Genomic DNA, 24974 nt, shown 5'->3' on the forward strand with positions numbered 1-24974 from the left:
GCTCAGAGAGAAGGTCTGAGAACCACAATTTAGACTGCAATCTAGCATAGTCCATTTAATTTTTAAAGATTTCCCCCATGTCTTATTTTCATGGCTCTATTTCCTTCTTACCACAAAGTTATAGGGAGAAGAGCAATGACAGAAGACACCATGTAGCTTGTGGACCATACTTGTAAGTGCACATACAGATACATAGAAATTTAGATACATAGAAATATGGATATAAACATGTAGAGAAAACTAGAATGACTTCAATCTGCAAAAGCATTCTGCTCACAAGCAAGAGTGGGCACTTGCCTTCTTTTCCTTGGGGTCCTGGGAAATGGGTGTGTGTTTCCATGTTCACCTTCTTAGCACTGCTGAGATTCCACCTAAGGATGTGGTCTTAGAAACAGCGGGGAGTTCCTTTTCATTTCTGCTAATCTGTCTTCTCCACATTGTCGGCAGGTCAGTGCAATAAATCAGGGCTGCAATTTTTTTCTACTGTTAGGAAGATATCCGTTCAGTGGAATGTGTTTTTAATTCTTCCCACTGGGGGAATGTGCTGGACATTGGAATCACCAGGAGAGATTTCAAGACCAAATATCCTGGGGCGCCTGGGTGGTTCAATGGGTTAAGCGTCTGCCTTTGGCTCAGGTCATGATCCCAGTGTCCTGGGATTGAGCCCCACGTTGGGCTCCTTGCTCAGCAGGGAGCCTGTTTCTCCCTCTGCCTGCCGTTCCCCCTGCTTGTGCTCTTTCCCTCTGACAAATAAATAAATAAAATCTTAAAAAACAAAACAAAACAAAAAAAACGACCAAATGTCCAGAGTGTAACTCAGACTAATTCCATCAGAATCTCAGGGTGGGTGATTGGTTCTCAGATTATTAGTATTTTTAAAGTCCCCAGGGATTCTGGGGGCATCATGTTCAAGAACAATTAATTTGACCTACACTTCACCTGAGGAAGAAATAAAAGTATAGCAGGAACCTTCACTGAAAAACCAGGAGAAAAATACTCCTTTCCCTTGTACCTACCCCCAGTCATGATCTCGTGATTACTTTCTGTATCCACTTCTCCGTCTATGGTTTGATTTGCTTTTTTTTTTTTCTTTCTTTTCACAGACTTCAAATATTATCCTGTGGTATGCACCTGTCTTGTAGTTTTGGTACATTCAGAACTGGAAAGTTCTTCTTATGACCCAGCCATTTTCCTTCAAGGTCCAACCATGTGGCCGCCAGTTATATGGATGCTTTTTAAAAATGGAGGTTCCTGGTCTTTGGCCCAAACTCACTAAATCAGAATTGCTAGGGGTGGTTCCATGAATTTGGATTTTTAACAAGCTCCTCAGTGATTCTTATACTTCAAAGTTTGGATATTTCTGCCCTGAACTCACCAGTCCAGTTAAGGTGCAGCCATGTTTAGGGTCCAAAATATTGAGGTTGAAGACCCAAGAACAAGCTTAATAGGAATGTGATATATTTTAACCCCAGGAAGATGAACATTCTGAGAACAGGGATGAGCAGAGGGGCTGATTTTTAAGTTACTAACTACATTAACTCTAGAGATATAAATGAAAATCCCTAAGACTATTCCCCAAGGCTATCCTTAATAAACTGAGATAGGAGAAAGAAATTTCCCAATCCAGGTTCTATATGGGATGCAGTATTGACCACCTCAATAGTGCACAACCAGAAATAATGAGTTTTGAGGCATCTGAGTGGCTCGGTCTGTTAAGCATCTGACTTTGGTTCGGGTCATGACCTTGGGGTCCTGGGATTGAGCCCCGTGTGAGGCTCCACCATCAGTGGAGAGTCAGCTTCTCCCCCTCCGTCTGTCCCTGGGTGGTTCAATGGGTTCTTCTTGTGCACATGCATGCACTCTGTCTCTCATAAAAAAAAAAAAAATCTTAAAAAAAAAAAAGAATGAGTTTTGCTCATGTGTCTGGGTTGCCTGGGAGATTCTGCGGATCTGGACTGGGCTTGGCGAGTCGGCAGTCAGTGGTACGTAGGCTTTACTGATCTTGGGTGGGTTTCTCCACCCAAGGCCACGGCCAGAGCATCTGGAACAACTCCGCTTGCTGCCGGTGTCTCATCCTCCAGCAGCTGGCCCCAGACATGGCAGGATTCTGAGAGAGAGCAGAAGCACGCAAGGTTTCTTGGAACCTAGGTCTGCAACTCGTACAATGTCACTGCTGCCACATTGTTGGCGAAGTCAAGTCACCAGATGAACCCAGATTCAAGAGAAATAGACTCTACCCCTTGGTGAGAGAAGTTGTCGAGTCATATTCCAAAGGTTGTGGCTGCTAGAAGGACATTAGGTGTTGCACTTTTGCAAACAATCTACCCCGTCCATTAAACTTTGCCTGTTTGGGTAACGCCTAGCTAGAAGATACGAGATTCTAACAGCTCTCAGATTGGTCCTGGGCATCGGAATGGTCTTGCGTGGGAAGGGAAGGCCTTGCGTGTCCACAGCGTGCTCCCAGGATCTTAGGCTTTGCCGATGAGAGGCTGGCGTACATCGTCAGAGGGGATGTGAAAAAGTATTCAGGAAATTCATCAAGATAGGCAGAAAACCTCCCAGAGACAGCATTGTACTTGCTTTGCACATCCCGTCTCCACGAGGCCCTGAGATTCTCGTCAGGCTCTGGTTGTCAAGGAGATGTCGTGGTTCCAAAGTGGGACCCATCCACTCCTGTGCTCGAGCCCTACTGAAAATGGCTTTTGTCTCCTTTTCCGATGAATAAATACAAGTGTTTTAGTCTAACCTTGACGACCCTGCCCGGTCTGAGCAAATGACACCTGGCAAATTCATCTTCTAACGCAAAACCCTAGGCGCCTGGCCTGAATATTGCCCTCTGGGTTTGTGCTCCCTTGGTCCTCTCTGCCTAAGGGTGCTGTTCTTCAATCTCTGTGAATCCAAGTCTTAGAAGAAAGAGAGTAGCAACTGAAGTGAAACAGGCCTGGGAACTATTCTACCATCCACCTCTTTGACCTTAGACAAGTTACTTAATTTTGTTTGACCTGTTTTGGTTTTTTTAACTCTTTGAATGGGGGAAACACCCATTTGCGGGGTCACGCTAATAAAAATAATGTATTTAAAGTTCCTAACATTTAGAAGGTTCTTGATAATTGATGGCTGGTTTTACAACCCCTTGCTATACAAACTATTCCCTTATTCTTTCCTCTGTTGGCTGATGTCCCTATGCTAGCCTCTTCCTACCCACACTTCCCCTTTCTTAAGGACAGGGGCTATGCCCGCCTTCATACTGTTATCTACATTTTACAGATGAGGAACCCAAGAAACCACAGGATTAGGTAACTTTTTCAAGGCCAGACAGCTAGCAATGCTTGGCATTGAGATTTGAATTTATTCTGGGATGTGTTTTCTAAAGTCCTATCTTGTACTGTGGTATCTTGGCCTGGGGTGTCCTGGAAGCAAAGCCAGAAACCAGTTTAGGAGACCGGAGAAAGTGGAGGACAGGGGAGGGAGAAGAGAAAGGGGGAAAGGCAATAGAGTTGGACCAGTCCTTGATTCTCCGGGCCCTCCGAGTCTCCAGACCAAAAAAAGGAAGCATCCATCCTGTCATTAGTCACTGGACAGGGGTTAACTGTTAACTCCCAGCATTTCACTTGCCTTGTGCAAAGGCAGTTCCCTCTGGCACCCTCCCACAAGCACTCAGAGCAGCCCCGGGGGCCAGAAGCCAGAAGTCAGCAGTCCAGGGCCACAAGAGATGCTCCCCCACAGAACCTGGCCAAGGCCTCCGCGGAGCTGGCCACCGCAGCGGGGCGGGAGGGAGTTAGCAAGTTATCGTGATTGTGCAATGGTGTTAAAGGGGCGTGCACTAATGCCTCTGGGCAAGTGAAGGAGAGCCAACGGGTGGTGGACAGTTCTGGAACCAGGTCCATTTTCCTAAATTTCACCTTGATACCAAGATGAAGGATTTGTTAACGGTCGTTTTAGGAGCAGGCTCGTGCCAGAGGGAGTATGAAGTCTTGCCTCAGCTGCCTTCAAAAGAGTTCTATGGAAAGGTTTGGCTCACCTGTGTTTTGAAACATGTCAAGGATGTGAGATTAAGGAGAAGAGACGTTCTCTGCCACTGACTGTGTTCTCAACCCAAAGTGAGAACGTGATGTGATGTGCATTAGCAACTATGACTTTAAAAAAACATTTTTTTTAATTAACATATAATGTATTATTTGTTTCAGGGGTACAGCTCTGTGATTCAACAGTCTTACACAATTTACAGTGCTCACCATAGCGCCTACTCTCCCCAACGTCCATCACCCAGCCACCCCATCCCTCCCTCCCACCCCCCTCCACTCCAGCAACCCTCAGTTTGTTTCCTGAGATTAAGAGTCTCTTATGGTTTGTCTCCTTCTCTGGTTTCGTCTTGTTTCATTTTTCCCTCCCTTCCCCTATGATCCTCTGTCTTGTGTCTCAAATTCCTCGTATCAGTGAGATCATATACTTGTCTATCTCTGATTGACTTATTTTGCTCAGCATAATACCCTCCAGTTCCATCCACGTCGTTGCAAATGGCAAGATCTCATTCCTTTTGATGGCTGCATAATATTCCATTGTATATATATACCATATCTTCTTTATCCATTCATTTGTTGGACAACTAGCTTCTTTCCATAGTTTGGCTATTGTGGACATTGCTGCTATAAACATTGGGGTGCATGTACTTTCTATCTTTGGGGTAAATACCCAGAGCACCTATGACTTTGAATTGGTAACTTCCACCATATAGTGGAATGGTGCTAAAAGCAGAAATGTAATATAGTTTTAAGCTTTCCTGAGTCTTCTTTAGATCAGGCTTGTTGTTCTCTTGGGAGAAATTCTTAGCCGTTAAATTTACAGGTACTGATTTGATATCATTGGTCTGGGAACCTTCCCCGAGGGGACCATCTTTTAAATTGAAGTGCCCCTACACGACTGGAGGAGAAAAAAAACCCGATCTTTTAAAATTAAAAAAGTTGCAAGTTAGCAGGAGAGGAAAGTTATCTAACCTCTTGTTTGGAGCATAGACTATCTTTTAACTTTCTAAGTAAAATGTCATGTTGATAGTATTTACACTATCACGCAAGAAACTTAGGCTGAATTAAGGTAGGGAAGTTCAGTATAGGAAGTGGTATTAGAAAGACGAGTTCAAACCCTCACTGGGCAAATCTTTCTGAGACTCAACTTCCTCACCTGTAAGATGGAGGTAACGATTCTTTCCCAAGTTACCCTGAGGAGTAAATAAGATCATGTATGTGAGAGGACCAAGCTCACACATACACCTGGACTTTTATTTCACTTTTAAAAATGGTTCAGAGTTGTTAATAAATTCCCAGGGAGCCAGTGTCAAAAAGGGGGATTCTGAATTGGGGGAGGTCCTGAGGAAGGGCTGGGTTGCTGCCTTGGCCGGATATGTCCCCTTCTTCTCCCCCAGACATTGCATATTATTGAAAGAGACAGACTCTCATCGGCAAGGAGCTGGTTTCTGCCGATCGTCCGTGGACGGCTGGACACGTGGCACAAAGGGAGAGCTCTCGCCTTTGACACGAATTTTTATGTAATCAGCATAAATCAAAATTAGGACTTGCCTTGGAAAACCTTGCATGAAAGGCTTTACGCATGCTCTGTAGCTTTCCAAAAGCCTGTCTTCCATATCTACTTGAGACCTATCATCACTGCCCATTACACGTGTATAACCTCTCCTTCCCCGTCTGTTGTCCTTCCCACCTCTTTATTTCAATTAGCAACAACACTGTCATCAGGCTTTCTCATTTAGCCTTTGAAACCTGCCACCATATACTTCAAATACGTGATTACATTTCACCTCATTCTCAACCAAGCCCAGAAGGTATTCTTCCCCTCAGATTGTGGTGTGGAAATCAAGGTTCCCAGAGATTAAATCACTTCTAAGGTCACAAAGCTAGTATTAGAATGTGAAGAAAAAGTTTTTGAAGTCAGGCTCTGACCCCAGGTTCAGTGCCCCTTTCCCATCCTACATTCCCGGTTTGGCTAACAAGAGACAAGAGTGAAATTAACGTGCCTCTTGCTGTGATCACAATGGACATTTTAAAAGGTAGCAATAATTATATATTTTGCACCACTTATGCTATTGCAATATTCCATTAATGCAATATCAAGTGATTATAAGAAATGTAACCAAAAAACTGTGGGTTGGGAATAAAGAAAAAAAAAAGACATAGTTCTGATGTCTTTCTGAAAGTACGTCTCAATCATCGAGCAGAAATGAACCTAGGCAAGAATGCTTCGCCAATGTAAATATAAATATATATAAAAGAAAACAGTCAGGGTTCAGTTTTGCCAATTTTATTGAACCAATAAAATTCCTACTAATAACAATGAAATAAATTTCTGCAAGTATAAATGTGATACAGTTTAACAAAACCCATTGTTCTGTACCTATAAATAGATTTTCAAAATGTCATAAAAAGTGCAGTTATGAATTGTTGTTAACATGTTTAATACACAGTTCCTTTATTTCAAATGTGTTTGTCTTGACCCACTAACAGTTCCTTCTGCATCTGTTCAAATAATATTACCCATCCCTCCAAAAAAAAAAAAAAGCCATTAAAGCACTAGAATATTACACATAAACTGATCCATTCAGGTCAGCTTTAGTCAGAATTGTAAAATCAGCAACATAAGAAAAATAAAACCTACTTATACATACAAAAAGCTTTCATGGGTTCTATAATCTCCTTAACTGCTGACTCCCGTGGAGGGCATAATAGTTGAAAAGGCTTATATGGTTAACTACCTTAGACTACTACATCTAGAGCAGGGTCTGGTTTGCCAGAATGAGTTTAAAGTGGCTGTTTATCAAGTCTGCTATTTTCAGAATTGAAACTATAAATATAGGACCGCTGTTTGACGCTGAAAACTGTGTGAAACCTAAATTGCATCAATGATCTATTTGATAAAAGCTTATTCTAATTGAAAAATCTTATATAGTAAGACTGATATATATAGCAGTCTTAAAGATCATGTCATCTGCCTCACATTAGTCCAAAGTCACGTGCTTCGTAAAAAAAAATTACAGTAACAAAGCACAGGACTACAAAGGCAAAACATCACAGCTTCTGATTACATTGAATAAAAAGTACCAAGGAACGCAAAAGATAAATCTGTATTAATACTGATGAATTAAAGAACTATAATAGACATTTCACAGCATGCTACATATATCGCTCACAACTGAAGGATAAAATGATGTCTAAAATTGAAAGTCAAGAAGTTGGCAATCTGATTTCATGTGCAATTCAGCTACAAAGTCTTAATATATACATTCATCATGTAGCTGCCCTGCAAAATCAGGATTTTTTTTTTTTAAAAAGAGATTTCAAGTTCAAATCCTATTTCATAAGCTAAAGGATACATCCAGTTCTTCCATGACCAGGAAAGTTATTTTCAGGTTTGAAGGAGCTAATCCGAGGAGCAAGGCCATGTTCCAAGTTGACCTGATGGGGTACTTTCTCACCTTGCTCAGACTGTGCACGTGATGGGACTATTCTATTGGGCATGGAGAAGATGCCAAACTGGCTTGGTTTGCTTCCTGTGTCTATCTTATTTTGAGCTGAAAAGAGTAGATGTGAAGAGAAAGAGGAAGGGAAAAATCGTATTTTCTTTCCAGAGAACATCTATGGATGCAAAGAAAATGTGCACTAGATAAGAGAGTTTGGCTCGCTTTCCTTGATGAACAAGGGCACCACTGAACTCTTGCCTTTCCTTCTAGAGAACTCATGAAATTCAGAAAGGAGAAAACAAGTCTCTCAACATCACAAAGGAAACATTTTCCTACCCAACTGATAGGTTTCCTTTATCCTTCCTTTTGATCCTTCCTTATGAGATTTGGAAGTCGGTGGAAATTTGTAAAGATGGATTAATTTAAGAAAGAGATGTATAGCCACTTTCATTTGCTGAGTGTCATAATGCACACAGCTAATCAGAAGTCATGGGCAATACTTGAGCATTAAAGACCAGAGGTTCTATCCCCCTTTGATAATCTTTCTGTGGAAATTATACATTCATTTTTAAGAGGTTCAACCGAGGGGTACAAGAAAAATAGACTGTTTTAGCAAAATTTATATACCAAAAATTCTATTTATCATACTTATACTTACTAATGTTTGATGTTGTCCTATCAGCTATAAGTAGAATGGTGTGTTTGTTCTAAAGGCTATTTTATAGGGTGTGTTTCATTATCTCGAAGATTTCCACAAGCATTGGGAAAAAAATCAGATATTCCTTCCCCTGCCCCCATTTTTCCTTTTTCAATTCTCTACTTCATGGCGGTGCAGTCATAATTAACTTAAAGCTAGAATGAACACTTCATGACATATGATTTAGTAAAAACCATTCCTTCAGCATCTACTATTGTCTCATTTCTTAACGAGGCATCAACTCACTCCTGGGCCGCTAAAGGCATTTTCCTAGACTCTGCTGTCAGGCTGGGTTGCTCATGAACAGAATGCAAAGCATTCGAATACCACCACAGATTGTAATAATCTCTACTTCTAAGCAGGGTGGGTCATCCTCAGGTCAGACAACCATCGGTAGAGCAACACGCCCCACGTCAGAAACCTGACAGAGTTTCCATCCATGCACGACACAGAGCGCTCACTGGCTGGAGAGGAAGAACTTGCTTCTTCCTCCTCTGGGCACTTGTTCCTTAATGGGAAAGTCTGGGTATACCTGAAATGCAGGCAGGGGAAGACAGACTACAAAGTCAATGCATTCCTTTTTCATCAAATAGTACTTCCCCCCTGACCCCCCATGACAGCAGGGTAAGAAAGGCGGTGAGAAGCTTAGTCTGACCTGGGAAAGCTTGTCCAAACTCTTATGTACCAATTTTGTGGTATTTTATCTACGTTATATATCAAATGCGCTTGTGTGATCCACTGGGACCACCTAAACACCTTTTATCATAGGTCTTTCTATTAGAACTGTGTTGCAAGGCCCAAGCAACAACAATCAAACAAGTATCTGAAACACCACCCATTTATATGCCAGAAATGTCCTGTTCCACTGAAGGGTTACGGATCAATCTGAATTGCTAGAGAATTTTAAATTTACATTCAAATTACTTGGACTGACACCACTATTTATTCCCTAATAGAGATCCAGGTTAGGATGGTAACTCGATCACGTTAAAATCCTGCTAAATGCTAAGTTCTGCATGATAGCAATAGTTCAATTTCCGTATCATGTATAAATATAAAGACTTCTACTTTGATAGAAGGCAAAAATCTTCTACGATTTATTAAAATATGGAAGTAGCATTACTGAACAAGAGAGAGTGAATCCATGAAAAGGTTGGATACTCTGAATTTATAGGCTCTTTGGGGATGAGGTAGAGGACAGCAAGATATTTTGGCAGCCGGGAAAGGGCAGAAGAGTATGGGATGGACAGGATTCCACTCGGTGCTGCATAATATCTGGTAGGGTGTCCAGGGCAAAGGTTAGCCAAAATGTAGCTGGATGGTTGAGGGATTTAGGGGAGCTGGGACAAAGTCATATTCTTAATGAGTTCGGAGAAAAAGTAACTCAGAAAAGTAAATGCTGGTGACTATCAGCAGGTGGCTGGTGATGTTTGGATGGTGAAAAGACCTGCAGACCAACATGGGCTGAGGGATGCAAGCATGTAGAAGGCTGAGGACAGCAAGCGTGTAGAAGGTTGAGGCACTTGGGGGGAAGAAAGCAGGCAGGAAAGGGTGGACTGAATGTAGGTCAGAACTCCCACAGGGGAAGGTTCCTTGATACTCGGTGTGTGATGCTGAGGACGGCCACGCTCAGAGTCATGGTCCACGTGTCCTTGGGAAACCTTTTCCTTCCTCACAGAGCTCTCTCTGCCTCTGCCTCTAGGATCCATTTCACCCCAGCTGTTTTTGTTCTAGGTCTCACCTGAGTGGACACTGCTCACTAAGCCAAATTTAGCATGGAAATCAGCTCCACACACCAGGGCATTTAAGTTCCGGTGACTGAGAGGAATACATTCATGGTACAGTACTGTTCTGAGAAAAGACTCCTTAATTTGATTCTCAGTCTCCAGAGGGATACAGTAGGGAAACACAGATGAAGAGGATGGCCACCCAGAGTGGGTTCTGATGATACAAATTAAGTAACTTCACACTCGATCTGAACCAAGGGGCCGCATGTCTCTCAGGGTGCTGTGGAATTATACCACCAAGAAAATTTCAGATCCTGTTCATATAGCATTACTGTTGCCTACTTTTTACTCCATGTAAGACCGCCTATTTGCAGAAAAGAAGAAAAAGTCTATTAGATAAAGACAAGAGTTTAAGATCTTGCCTTTCAGAGGAATGATTTCGAACTGTCTTCAAAACACAACACAAACAAAACAAAAACCTCATTTTACTATCACAGTGCAAATCATTTATATCACATGCACTGAAATTTATTTTTTTTTTTTTCCCTGATGAACTGTCTTTAAGAGTTTAAAAGAGTCTTACGGTCATATATGCATGCACTCTGCACTAAAGTGGTGAACTATTTTTAAGTATAGATTTTTAATTTTTTTGCCAATCATTTTATTTTTGCTGTGGCCTAAAAATCTAAGATTTTGGATTAAAAAACTCTATAAGGTGGAAAAGGAAAAAAACTGCTCTGGAATAATGTTATTTAGTCTTTAGAAGAATTTAAGAACTTTGGGAGACTTTATAACACAATTAAAATAGGGGCTCTGGTTCAAATATGGTCTTAATATAAAGCTTCCACTGAGTTTTCTGTTCTAAAACAGCCCTGCATCGCTCTGCCATTATCTGGGTTTAGAGCCATAATCAAAGGCCAAGGCCATGGCCCGGATTCCACATTAGCCATCTTTTATGGTAAAAGTACCCCGGATGGGACGAAGAGTCTTCCTGAGACTGAGACAACATACGTGGTTCAAAAAGGTAAAGAAGGTAATGAGCGGTCTCATCTCAGAAAGCCTCTTTTCCACTGGTTATCACAAGTCCACCTGAGGGGGCCTAATCTGAAGGATCAAGTGGGGCGGCTGCTGGGCCACTCCCACAGTCGAGCGATTGGCTTACAGAACAGAGTCACCTTCCGATGGGAGAGTATTCAGGTATTTCCTACAGTGATCTGAGAAATTATGAATTACAACCGAAGCTGGGAAGTAAATCGACATCAATCAAGCATATACATCAGTGGGTTATTAGACTAATTTTAACATGATAAGCGATGAAGTCAGAGAATTCACATTCGCATGTGCTTTTTTTTTTTTTTCCAAGTACACTTGCACATTTAAAGTTTGGCACAATGTGAGCCCCAAGGTGTAGGTTAGCATATCGTGTAACCACGTCATTACACCAATTGAACCAGATATCTCTTTTAAAAATATCACATTTTAATATAAAAAGCTATACTATAAATTACTACATAGTAAATTCAATACTCTGAAAAAATACCACCCTGGAAAACCACATCAGAATTTCAAGTTTGCGTCAGAGAACGTTCCCAGCAAACTTGCCGTAAAATGGTATTCACACCCTGGAAGGCTGCGCATGCTGTAGCTCAGAAGGTGCTCTAGCACCTCTGGAAGTCAATTTTTCTAAGCTGGTTCACTGAGGTTCATAAATACATTGTTTTGTCTTTGTTTACAGGTCCAAGTCGACTTATGTTCCTGATTACTGATGAGATAGATCAATGCTGAGCTAAAAAGAAACTTCGCAAGAAAAGAGATCTAGTAAAGGCACTAATATTTCCAAAACCCAAACTCCAACTACTTACATTTCTGGGGTAAAAAAATAAAAGACAAAAACTAAGTGGCCATTTTAGTTACTTACACCTTGTTTCCCCTTTTGGTCTAAAGCTCATATGGTGTTCTGTGAGAATTTCTCCTCCTTTTCCATTTATAAAGATCATTTTTAATCCTGTAGCACAGGTCACATGCACAACAATATAGGGCTATTAACTGAAAGGATTGTAGGAAAAGAAAAGGAAACAAAACAAAAAAACCAAACCCAGATGTCAGGAATAAAAGATATCCTCAACTTGAAAGTTCTAAGGTTAGGGAAGTCAAATGAACATTTATGCTATCGTCCATGTCTTGTCATTTTCCTACTTTCCTTGCAGTTAATACATATCTGTATAATGTGATGTCGAGTAAAATCAGCATATGGTATATGCAATTAAACAGAAGAGATCTGGCATGAATTCTCTGAATAGTATCTTTAAGTAAACCACCCTGTCTTAAAAAATATTAGTAAATTTTTCCTCACGTGGAAGATTTCAAATGAGATCCTGGGATCTAAAAATGCAGAACCACCTCATATTAGTAGGCTTACAGTCATCTTTCTGTTTTCTTATCTGGAACAAAATCTAAAAGAAAGCAACCTAACATGTTGTACCAGAAAAGGATGATGAATGGAAGGGCAAAATGATCTAATAAAACACGTGTCCACGTTTCTTTCATGAGAGAAAACTCCTATATGACAAGTAAGGAAGTAAGTCTAAGACGAAATCTTTGTGGGAACTCTAATGGAGAATTTTGACGATATTATTTACTATGAACAAATGGAGCGGTTTTTAAAAAATTAGCATGTTTAAAATTCAAGTCACCCTTAATTAACCAAAAAGTGTTTAAGCAGGGCAGTTCGTGTCCTACTGGATAGCTGTAAGCATCTCTTTAGGCACTTCACTGGTTCATTAACACAATACAAATTAAAGCTATAAACACATAATGTTGTGCTCTGTGAAGATAGTCTAATCAAGCAACATAAACCAATGCAAAAATGTGACTTTTTGGATGCTTATTCCTCCCCTAAGACTTGATATCTTTTTAAAACCAGTTGTCCAAAGAGATTTTTTTTTTTTTTTCTGGGGAAGGGGGTGCTTTGGCATTAGGAAAAGAATATTGTTCAACCCCAGTAAGGCAAAAGCCTTGTGCGATAAAGAAATCGGAACAAAATTTCTTTATGGCTCTGTTCAAAAGGACACTTCTGCAATGACATAATGGGGGGAAAATTCAGTGGAGTATTTTTTCCCAACATATTGCACTTTTTTTGTTGTTGTTGCTGTTCAATCACATTAATGCATAGAAACACAATTTTTACCTTTGAATATTCAACTGTTCAACCTATTAGAAGAAAAATCATGGGAAAGAAGTTCTAAAGGCCTACCAGGAAAAAATACAAGTATATTAACCTTCCTCTGCTTACTGCAATATAGAAAACACTATGAGAAAAGAAAAATGTGCAAAGAAACTTTTTGGTCAATCATGTGTGGGTACAGGCTTGTATGTGCCGACTGAATGAACTGTGAGCAGCCCTGTGAGCACTGATTATTCCGGTGACTGAGGATGGCTGTCAGTGATAGAAAGGATTGTGCATAATTTCACTTTTCATATATACATCTGATAAGGAAAACGGAAACTTCTGTTTCAGAAGAGAAAGAAAACAGCTGAATTTGGCATTTCAGTAGCATGCTATAGAATTCATCATGATTAATTTCACATTAAATTATGGACAATGGCTGTATCACATTTCACGTTATCGCCAATAGCAGTAAAAAAAACAAAACAAAAACAAAAACAAACAAAAAAACCACAAACAGTGCCTGACAAATAATCTCCTGGGGACACAGATATGTGTCCTGTGAGCAGCTTAGTTCAACAGCGCATGCTTTTCCTCCACCAGATTTAGGACACAACATTAAAAGTTTAGAATGGCCAGAGGAGGTCATTCTGTGCTGTATTTCCAATATCCGAAAAACAATTGCTTGAGCAGATTGTAAGCGCTTTTCCTTATTTAAAAAAAAAAAAAGGAAAGAAAAGAAAAGAATACACATACATACAAACCCCAAAGCGCTGAAGTTAAGCATTAATAAACCAGGTTCATGATTTATGATCAGTATCCAAAAAACCCAACTATGAAACAATGCAAAGTAGTGCTCCTCAGTATTATTTTTGCAATTGTTAGTAATGTTAAGCATCAAGAAAAATAAAACACATCATTGCACATTACAGCCGCCAAAAAGAACGGCTAAACTTTGACACTAGAGAATTGAATAATTTTTGATGCGACATCACAAACAGCTTCTGATGTATATCTTGTGTGAAAAGGTCTTTACACACGTAGGACATTTTCGCTGGGTGATGATGCTTCAGGTCAAATGCCGAGTTATGGCACGAAGCGCATAAAGTAGTTCAGCTTGCATCCGTGCTTCCATTAAAAGTAGATTTACGTGAACCTAGAAATGAAAATGTTATCTCCTTAGTGACCAGTATAAACAATTGGAAAAAACTTACTTTTTTTTTTTTTAACATATCATACATTCACAAAGGTTTATCACACGTACAGGCGTATCTATGCGTGTAAATGACTTAACACTCATTGACAAAACTGTCTGTAAAAAAGAAATGGGTCTTGTGAGCAGTAAAAATGACCTCTAAAAGCCTGGAAAATACCAATCATTATGTCAGAATATATGTTAGGTAAAGCCAATCAATCTTCTGGATTATGCAATAACTTTTTTTTTTTTTTTTAAGATTTTACTTATTTGACACAGAGAGAGCGACAGCGAGAGAGGGAACACAAGCAGGGGGAGTGTAAGAGGGAGAAGCAGGCTTCCTGCGTAACAGGGAACTCAATGTGGGGCTCGATCCCAGGACCCTGGGATCATGACCTGAGTGGAAGGCAGACGCTTAACGACTGAGCCACCCAGTCGCCCCTATGCAATAACTTTTTAAAAATATTTTTATAAATGACAACTTTCCTGCAAGTGATACTTTCTTCCAGTTGTCAAATCTTATAGGGCTAAAAATCAGCTCTACATTCATTAGAGCCTATGTTCACTCCTTGGAAAGCTTTTAAAAACATTTCTTACTGTGTACTTGAAAGATACTAAGGTGAAAACCTGAAGCCGAAAGCAGTTTGTAATTAGTGTCTGGTCCTTGTTAGACAGGCATAGCTTCCCTGGAGTATTTCAGATACAACTGTGAACAAGCCTCTAAGTTTTAGGGGAGATATACCTCAGCTGATAGGTTAAAATTAATACCCACATATTTTCGAAACTTACTACAGAGAAATGTTTTTGATATTATATTTATTTTGATAACCTCTACAGGTTAGATATACTGTTAGACATATTCTCTTGATGAGTAAAGAGAATTTCTAGATACAACTTAGTAAAGGAAGAAAATCTAATGCAAACATATGAACAGGGTATAAAGATCCATTGAGAAGAGATGCGGGCAGTAAAATGGGTATTTATCTGATGTGTGATTGGCTCTAAGACTTCCAAAAATCAGTTAGGTTTGGAGGCCATAACATTCTCTGCTAAGATCATAGAATTAATTAGTGAATACTAAGACCCTAAAGAGATTTTCTTACTCTCAAAAGCTTGGAAACTGTGGTATAAATGAAGAGTCTTGGACGTACAGGTCAAAAAGACCTAGGCTTTAAGGCCAGTTTTTACACTACAATGTTGGTAAAGATCCTTAACATTTACTAGGTCTTAAATAACGATTCCTATATATTTCATCCAAAGAAATATTCTTAGATAATGGTGCATACATTTGGCTCAAAGGTCATGCATTGTATCGTCAAAATACTAAATTACCAAATTGGAATGAGAAACTATTGTTCTAGTAAATTAACTCTAATGGCTAGAGTTAATCTCTCAATGGAGATACCTTCTGGGCCTGGCACAATCACCCCCAACACATCTCCTTAGGTTTGATTTTTATTAATCATGAGAATGGTAGACATTTTCCTAAAGGTACTTTAAAAATATCAACCTCCAGATCCAGCCGTTCAAAGGCAGATGCAACACGTGTACGGTACACACCATGTTGGCCAAAACATATAACCAAAATTTAGTTAATATTCAATAAACTGGAATTTAAACACGTTTTTAAAAGACGGCCGGATGATGCCACTTCCTTTTCTTTAATGGCACTAACTTATCAATATTTTCCTGTGTAATTTTTCCTGATCGTTACGAACTACACTGAACACGTGCCTAAGGTGTCTATAACATCGAGTCACGAAACACACCTTTTCTGAGTGCTTGAACTGACGCCAGTAACTATCGTACATGCGCTTGGTGGTTCTCTCCGGATAGCAGGTCACCGTCTTAATGTAAACCTTCAGGCTTCGTTCAAGTAATTGATTAACTTCTCCGTAATCATAGTCATCATACCTACGAGCCAAAGACAAGCGACAAAATCAAAATTTCTGATTTCTAAGTTGGTATCAAGAGACGTTGATTGTCTAGCAATTCGATACCAAAAACTCATTAACTAACTGTTGTCACAAATATTTATTTACTGAGTGCCTATTAGGTGCCGTGTCCTTTTCGTGTAGCTTTCCAGGCAGCGGTGATACACGGGTGAACAGAGTAAACAAAAATCCCCGGTCTCAGGGAATTTCAACCCTTCTGGAGAAGGAAGGAAAAAAATAGACAAGCATGTGATATGCTGGGGGTGTTCACTGCCGTGGAGGGAAAGGGAAACGAGGCTGTGAGAAGAGAAGCTGTGGTTTTAGGGAGGGGGCAAGGCTGCCATCTGAGGAGAAGGCACCAGCGGAGAGCCCTGCGGCGCGAGTCATAGGTGGGGGGGGGGGGCAGAGGGAGCGATCCACTGTGTCCCAGGCTGCTGACGTATCAAATGCGACAGGAACTGAGCCCTGAGCCCCGGAAGCAGCCGCGCGGGGGTCACAGGCAACCTTGCCGAGAGTGCTTCTGTTGGTGTGGTGCCGTAGTGCGTCCAAGAGGGAATGGGGGATAAAACGGTGACAGCCAACAGACAACACTTCGTCAAAGAGATGGGCTGCGCGTGGGAGCGGGAGGACGAGGCGATGGCCAGAAGGAAAAGAAGGATGAAGAGAGGATTTTTTTCTAAAGATGAGAGAAGTCACAGCATTGTGTGTATACTGATGGGAAAGATCCAGTGAAGAGGGTAAAGTTGATTTTGCAGGAGAGACAAAGAATTTTTTTTTTTTTTTAAGTTAGGGGCTTGAACTCACGACCCTGAGGTGGAGACCAGAGCTGAGATCGAGAGTCGGACGCTTAACTGACTGAGCCACCCAGGTGCCCCCGGAAGGAGGAACTTGTATTTTTAATTATAGTTGGCATACAATATGATATTAGTTATAGGTGCAGGACACAGTGATTCAACATTAATATCCTTCACAAAATGCTCCCCACAAATGTAGTTACCATCTGTCATCATACAAAGTTACTACAGTCTTACTGACTAGAGTCCCTGGACTGAAACACTGTATCACCATAACTTACCTATTTTATAACTGGAACTTTTACCTCTTGATCTCCTTCACCTATTTTGCCCTCTCCTTCCCCTCCCCCGACAGCCACCAGTTTGTTCTCTGTATCAGTCTGTTTGTTTCTTGGTTTTGCTTTTTAGATCCACCCACAGGTGAAGTTATACCGTTCTTGTCTTTCTCTGGCTTATTTCACTTAGCATTATACCTTCTAGGTTTGTCCATGTTGTCACAAATAGCAAGATCTCATTCTTCTTTGTGGCTGAGTAATATTCCATTGTGTGTGTATATACACATACATACATACGCATATATACAATATGTACATATACATATATACAATATATTATCTATCTATCTACCACATTTTCTTTACCTCGACTAGGGATCTTTAAATGAGAGGAAATGGGAGTTTGTGCCCAGAGGGCTATAACAGTTCATCCATCACAAGAGAGAAGAGAGAGCAGAGTCAATGGGCACAGAGACAAACGGCAGGGTAAATGCAGTAGTGGGAGATTGTGGGATTTCTCTTCTATATTTTCAGTTAATTTTTAACCCAAACATATGCTTAGTTAAGTATTCAAAGATCTTATATGAGCTTTATTTGGTAGCATCCAACAGATAGACACCATAACATTTGTCATGTATTGTCTTGAACATAATTTATCACAATTGAATTAAATTACCAGTATTTATTTTTCTTAAATTAGGTAGTTACGGCATACGTGTCTTAAAATGTGATGATTCTGTGTTAACTTATTGTCTGGAATGGTAAATGAGCAAATAGCATTGTTAACTATTTACCATCATAACAGTGTCTTCTAGGTAGAATGCTGGACTATTAGTTGAGGTTTCAGGAAAATTTTTTTACATTAAAATTATAGAAAATACTTTGCTTAGCAAACTGAATTCCAATTCCATTCCATAAAGGCTTTCTGATACTACATTAGAAAGGATATAGTAGAGTCAAATTGAACGTATTCATAACTGGGAATTTTTTCTTTCTGCAAATTTATCTCCATAAACGCCTTCAAAACCCAGCTCAAAAAGGCACATTCTCCCAAAAAAGCTTTCCTGATTAGATCATTCAATCTCATTCACTCATTTACTCACTGTCCTCTCAATGCCAATTTTCTAAATTTAGAGGCCATTAATTTATATTGACTGATAGTTTCATTTTAGTGTTCTTATGTGAGCTTTATGAGGACACAATCTATCCTAGTTTTATTTATACCCTAATTACCATTCCTTTAAAAATAAACAAACAAACAGTCATTTATCACAGTGAGCTAAAGGGGCACAATAAACGTTTTTTAACTGCCTAATTCTTCCAGGAAGGATTCTTAAATTGAGTCTGATTCTATTGTATCCCCCAATGATTACTGACTTTTTCCCCTTCCTTAGTAAATTCTCATTACTGTATTTATAGGTACATGCTAAGATTCCCAACAGTTAAACAAGGAAAAATGTTTTTCTATATAATGGAAGTCATTTTTCAAAATCAGAAGTCCACATGTAATACTTTCTCCTCAGTACTATATAGCACTAAACAGGACAGGAGCAAGACTCGTGCCAGAATTTTCATTTAGAAACATTTAAAACTGTCTTGACAATGAACATACCTGATTCCAAACATACAGTGAACATAGTTAAATAAAGCTCTGCGCAGCGTGGTTGTGTCAACATCCTCATGGGTGGCCATAGTGTTATAGGTGAGATTGTAGACCATGCGGAACTTCTCATCAAGAAGATGTCCAATGTCGGAATAAAGTCTGTTCACCAGGGAGAACCCATGATTTTCCCAGGTGTAGTCCTAAAAGAAGAAATTGTATCCAGTTACAAAATGGGCAGTCTCCATTTAACTTCCATGTTTGTAGTAAATATAACTACTGAAGCAAGTAAGTGAAGATATTTCAAATATAATTCTAAGTTGATAGCTTTACTAAGAACCCTTCACATCGGTTCATGGATCAAAGTGCCATGTAGTTTCCTCAGTGGGGTCCATGGTTTGACATGTTGGTGATGAACTCTGGCCACCTCCTGTGGTTGGGTACTATGCTAACTACACCCTTATCTGGAAGAACCCCAGAAAATCTGAGAATATTCCTATGTGACCAAACCTACTCAGTGACCAAACCTACTCAGTGACAGTTAGAAGATCAGTGAAACAAGTGCAAAGTAGTCTGTCTTAATTCAAACTTCCACTCTCTTTAGGAGCCACATCACTACTGTGGCTCTGTTTTCTAGGGGTTGGTGGGGTAGCCCTTAAGCCCATAACTACTGGTATATGATCTTACTACAAAATGCTATTTTATTATAAATGTAACTTTATCACTTGATTTCCTCCCTGGGTCTTCTCAAAAAAAAAAAAAAAAAGGTATGAACATTGTACAATTACTATGTGATAATGCAAGTAACTGAGTAAGACCATTTCCTTTTGCCTTCTTAGAGGGGAGAAACATTGAAATAATAATTCATCTACTGGAAGATCAAATTAGACTAGGCCAAAAACTAGGTTACATAAAAAGATCTACAGACTCTATCAAAATGACCATTAGTTTCTTTAGAAGTCAATGTATTTACATCTCAACATTTCACAGTTAAAATGACAGTATTTCTTCTCTAGTTTCTATGAATTAAAGGCATCTTATATACCTGAGCTCGGAATGTTGGCAAATGTTCTTCTCCTCGTCTGGCAAAGTCCTCATACCCAAAACCAGGGTCTTCAATATATCGGGAGACATCAGATGTTATAATCATGTCATCTTCAAAATCTAAGGACAATAATGAACAATCTAGAATAAAGGAAACTGTGCACAGAACAATGAAACTGCTCCATTTCCCCCCACTTTTTAGCTTTTCCATGGATTTCTGAAGTGACAATACTGACTTCCTGGCTTAAGTTTTGAATTCAATTTCAATTCAATTTCATTACCAAATACTGGCAATCTTAACTTTTAACTGTACTTGTCTGGGCAAAAACATGACTACACTGAAATATCTAAGCAGTAGCAGCAAAGAATCAATATACTAGCTTTACTTATTCAGAAGGGGAATATAGCACAGGGCTTTGAGTATAGAGCTTAAACATTTTTTGAACTCTTGCGCGATGAAGTGGGATGTGGGGAAAGAGACGAGATGAAGGTGAAAGACCACTTGAGTGGAATTTAATGTTAAGATAGATTTCGTTAAAATTCCATGGTGCTTCATCTGAATGTGTTCATGCTGAAAATTAGTGCAATCTCGTCCATTTTTAGCTCACAAAGAGGCATTTAGGGAGACGGCCTGGGAAGGGAATTGGGACAGGGAAGAAAGTGGCCTTCTGGGTACCACCATTATTCTGAGTTGACTTGGGCACTAAACAGGAAGGGTCAGTTTGAGAAAATTCATTGAGTTTTATGCCTAACCTATGTGCGCTTTTCTATGCACATGGAAATAAAAAGGCATACAATGTATGAAGTAAAACAACATGTTAATGAGATTGTGATCAGAATATTATAAAAATGGCATTCAGGAAGATAGGAAGACTACAACCATCTTTTAAGACAGCTGACTTCTGCATACTTGATAATATTAAAAATTTACCACTGAAAAATTTTAAATGCCCAATGCATGTGATTGTCATTTAAAGAAAATTCTAACTCACTTTTTTTTTTAGGGCAGTCTGTCTTTATAATTACCTTTTTCTCATTTCAACCACTGAAAGGGAATGAACAACCATTATTTACTACCTCCTACTCTAGAAAATGAACATACTGTTTCCAAAATAATAAAAAAAAAGCTCCTTCCATGCAAAGAACAATATTTTCTTAAGTATTTTAATCAATATCAAATAAATGCAATACTTAATAATTAATAAATAACTATTAGTTTTTAAAACAATTTTTAACATTTTATTTATTTATTTGAGAGAGAGAGAGAGAGAAAGAGAGCATGAGTGGGGGTGAGGGTCATAGGGAGAGAGAGAGGCAGACACCTCGCTGAGCAAGGAAGCCCGACTTGGAGCTCGATCCCAAGACCCTGAGATCATGACCTGAGCCGAAGGCAGACGCTTAACCCACTGAGCCACCCAAGTGCCCCACTTAAACAATTTGGTGGCATAAAAACTATAATTCTTAACTGGACAGTCTTGAGAGGCTTAAAAGAACAGGTACAATTATAGTAATTCATCCAAAAGATGTAGTAAATTAGTAGTGTCTTCATTCTCTTTAATCTTTGCTATTTCATGAAAATCCTAGCAATAATTATTCTTTCCTCACAGGGTTTTAACCTTTCCTTAGGTCACTGCCATGGCCTAACAGGGTGCTCGATAATGGCAGGAAAGATGAAGTATCCAGGCTACCCAACTTTGGAAATATTAAAATTCTTACCTAACTTCTTTACTACCCATAACGCGAAGAGACTGACATTTGTTGAGTACTTTTTTTTTTTTTTTTGTCAGAGAGAGAGAGAGAGCGCAAGCAGGGGGAGCGGCGTGCAGGAGAGGGAGAAACAGACTCCCCGCTGAGCAAAGAGCCTGATGCAGGACTCCATCCCAGGACCCCGGGATCGTGACCTGATCCAAAGGCAGACGCTTAACTGACTGAGCCACCCAGGTGTCCCTGTTGAGTACTTAATATATACCAGGTACTATGCTATGTGCTTAATACCTATTTTTTGTTTGATTAATGCAAAATAAATACCTTCTTAAGAAATTAGTAAACTGTAAGCTACGAATAGCACCGTCAGTATTGTCAGTAAGAACTACAATGTGAATTAGTTTAGGATGGTGTGGAAAACTTGGAAACACTGAGCTACTTAATTTGATCTGAAGCTTGTAAGTGACTTTCAGTTTTCTAAATCGAAATCTTGGGCTTATCGCTAGCCCAACCCATGACCACTGCATTGTCTCATCGGGCTGCAGGACTGTGTTTGGGTAAATGGAAACACTTTGAAATCAGCATTTTCAATGCTTTGTCTCTCCATGTTTATCAACGAGGTTATGCCTTCCTTAATTCAGTCCATCACATACTCATCAATAGAAATGAAGCAAGAAAATTGAAAACATAGTTAGTGATTGCTGAGGCTGCTAGGAAAACGAGGAGTTTTGTGGGCTGCGAAGTAAAATCAAAGCGAGAACTAACGTCTGCACAACAGTTTCTGCCCTGATGTGATCTCTCCACCCACACTGCACAAGCAGTTGGTTTCCCTGGGCAAATACCGATTCTGAAGTTGACTATTACACAGCTGATTCGTTTGATGTTGATGTTAGTTTTTGATTTGTCCACATTTTCTAGTTGTCATATGACTTGGAAACATTTTAAAATAAACAATAATGAGTAACTGGAATCAAACAAGATAGAATTTATCCTGCAGATAATATTCATTTATTCATTTTAAAATTAGGAGTCAATCAAGACCTGTTTTCTAGACCATTTTGTCCACAGAAAGAAATGTACAAAGGTCTCTCAAACTACAAATACTTTTTTTTTCAAATTCATTTTAAGAAGTTAAAACCAGTACTCTGACCAACAAATCTAAAACTCCAGTTTTAATTCTATCTAAACAAATATTTCAAAGTCTGGACTCAAAGGAAATAGTAGTTTGCACACTGGCTGCTTTCTCTGCCCCAAACATAATATAGAAAACACTCTACTAGAGTAATGGAACAGCTTTCTAACTTGAAAAACAAAAAGAATAAGAGTTGGTTAACTCTGTTACCAAGCTATAGAATACTACCTCTGTAGAACATTTTAAACATTTATTTTCTTCAAAAGGTTTGAAAAGCTATTCTTAGAGTCTCCACATGGAATCTGGAATGCTTTATCACACGGGTCAAACCAAAAAATTCACTACAGAAAAAAATACATTTCTATTTCCATTTTAAAACATGGTAAGATTATAAAAAGGACTCAGTTAGCCACTCTACCAAGTCATTTTTCTGTTACCTTTGTGTGACCAGCAAATGTAGTACTGGGAATGGTTAAGAGTAAACAATGAAATGATTTATTTCCTTGACTGATTTACAAATGATACAGCCTCTTCTGTCAAAATTAGAACATAATTTTTGGTGAGGATCTAAGACTTGCTAGTCAAAATTCACTACTGTATAAGGCAGGAGTCCCTGCTCAAGGATCCAAGAAAGTAGAGGCTGGGATCCAAAATATATTTTCAAGGGGCGCCTGGGTGGCTCAGTCAGTTGTGTCCGACTCTTGATCTCAGCTCAGGTCTTGATCTTGGGGTCGTGAGTTCAAGCCCCACATTGGGCTCCATGCTGGGCATGGAGTCTACTTAATAAACAAAACAAAACAAAACAAAAGAAGCTCTCAGAAGAGCTTTGATTAAAAAAAAAAAAAAAACCAAAATCTATTTTCAACATTAAAAAACGACTAAGAGAAATAAAACATTTATATCCTTCAAGCTCTAGTGATGTTCGAGAAGTTCTTAAAAATGAATGTCTGAAAGCAAATGGATATTACTAACCTTATTAGGTTAGTAACGTTTACATTTTACAATCTTGGTTTACCTTGAAGGTTCACCCTAGGCTTATGATTTTCCTTTGTCCCATGTGTTCCCTCTGGATGGTCTTTATAAACAACCCTTCCTATTTTAACTCCCAATCATATGGCAATAATTTCCAAAATTTCATCTGGAGTTTAAAAGCCTCTCCTGACCTTCAGACCATCTGCCAAGGCCCTCACTACTGCAGGGTGGTTTGCAGACTGGCGGCCCTGCCATCACTTGGAGGAATGATAGCCACGTGGCCTCTCAGGTCTTAGACCAGATGACTGAATCAGAATCTGCATTTCGGCAAGATTTCCCAGTGACTCACAGGCAATCAAAGTTTAAGAAGCAGTGTACTAGACATCTCCAGACTGGAGGTTTAACAGACCTCTTAGCTCAAAATGTCCAAAATATGGCAGGCTGCATGCTCCTTAAGGCTAGAAAGGTCATCATGATAAGGCCTCTGTTTACCTAACCAGCTTATGTGATGACATTACCTGCCTCATGATTTATGCCCACTTGTTCCTGTGCCCAGCATCCTGTTTCCTTAGCAGGGTGCCTTGGCTCTGCTGATTGTTTACCACCAACTCCCCTGTCCTCCAGCCACTGCCTGACTCCCCTGCACTCGAGTCTTGAAGACTTAGAGCCCAATGGTTGGAGGAAGTCTTCCTCGAGGACCCCTTTTGTGCACACTCTTCCCCCCACCGAGACTGGATTCAGGGCCCTCTTCTAGGTTCATATACTGCTCACACTCTGCTATGTACTGAAATTCTTTCTCTCCCTCCAGCAAGGGGAGCTCCCAGAGGGCAGGAATCGTGTCTTATTTAGCTTGAAAACCTTAGTACCTACTACAGTGCTGAGACTATAGAGGGTACTCAATAAATGTTTGTAGAATGGATATTAAGCCAATAACTAAAACACCAAGTTTCTTTATTTGGGATTTCCTGCTGCTTAGAAGCTCCAAGAAACTAGAACTTAATATAGTCAATGTGGTGGATAAAATCTTTCATAAAAAAGACCACAGGGGAGATGATAAAAGGGGTTTTTGTTCTTCTTGGCAAAACTTCTGAGAACTACTGGTCAATGCTATGTTTAACATTAACAAACAAGTTATGGCCCAATCAGTAACCCTCGGAATTTATGAGATTGACTGGCCTTAAGACGAGACATTTCTTAAACCAATGGGACTCTGTTACGTAGACTGGTGACTTTGGAGGGTTTCAACTTTCTACTGAGTCAATGCTATTT

General features: G+C 39.6%; 1 protein-coding gene across 1 annotated transcript in view; it reads right to left on the bottom strand.

The window, feature by feature from the left end:
- Window positions 1–6293: 6293 nt before the first annotated feature.
- SESN3 (sestrin 3) overlaps window positions 6294–24974 on the bottom strand; it is a 75826-nt gene continuing 57145 nt past the window's right edge. Inside the window, exons 7-10 of the mRNA XM_045894649.3 lie at window positions 19899–20017; window positions 18866–19056; window positions 16020–16164; window positions 6294–14211 (exon numbers count right to left, since the gene is read on the bottom strand). Coding sequence (XP_045750605.1) covers window positions 14125–14211; window positions 16020–16164; window positions 18866–19056; window positions 19899–20017 — 542 coding nt within the window. The 3' untranslated portion in view covers window positions 6294–14124. The remainder of the gene's footprint in view (window positions 14212–16019; window positions 16165–18865; window positions 19057–19898; window positions 20018–24974) is intronic.

This window comes from Mirounga angustirostris, unplaced genomic scaffold, assembly GCF_029215605.1.
Source record: "Mirounga angustirostris isolate CCGP_5_RB_7025 unplaced genomic scaffold, mMirAng1.0.hap1 SCAF_13, whole genome shotgun sequence".
NCBI classification, from domain to species: domain Eukaryota; kingdom Metazoa; phylum Chordata; class Mammalia; order Carnivora; family Phocidae; genus Mirounga; species Mirounga angustirostris.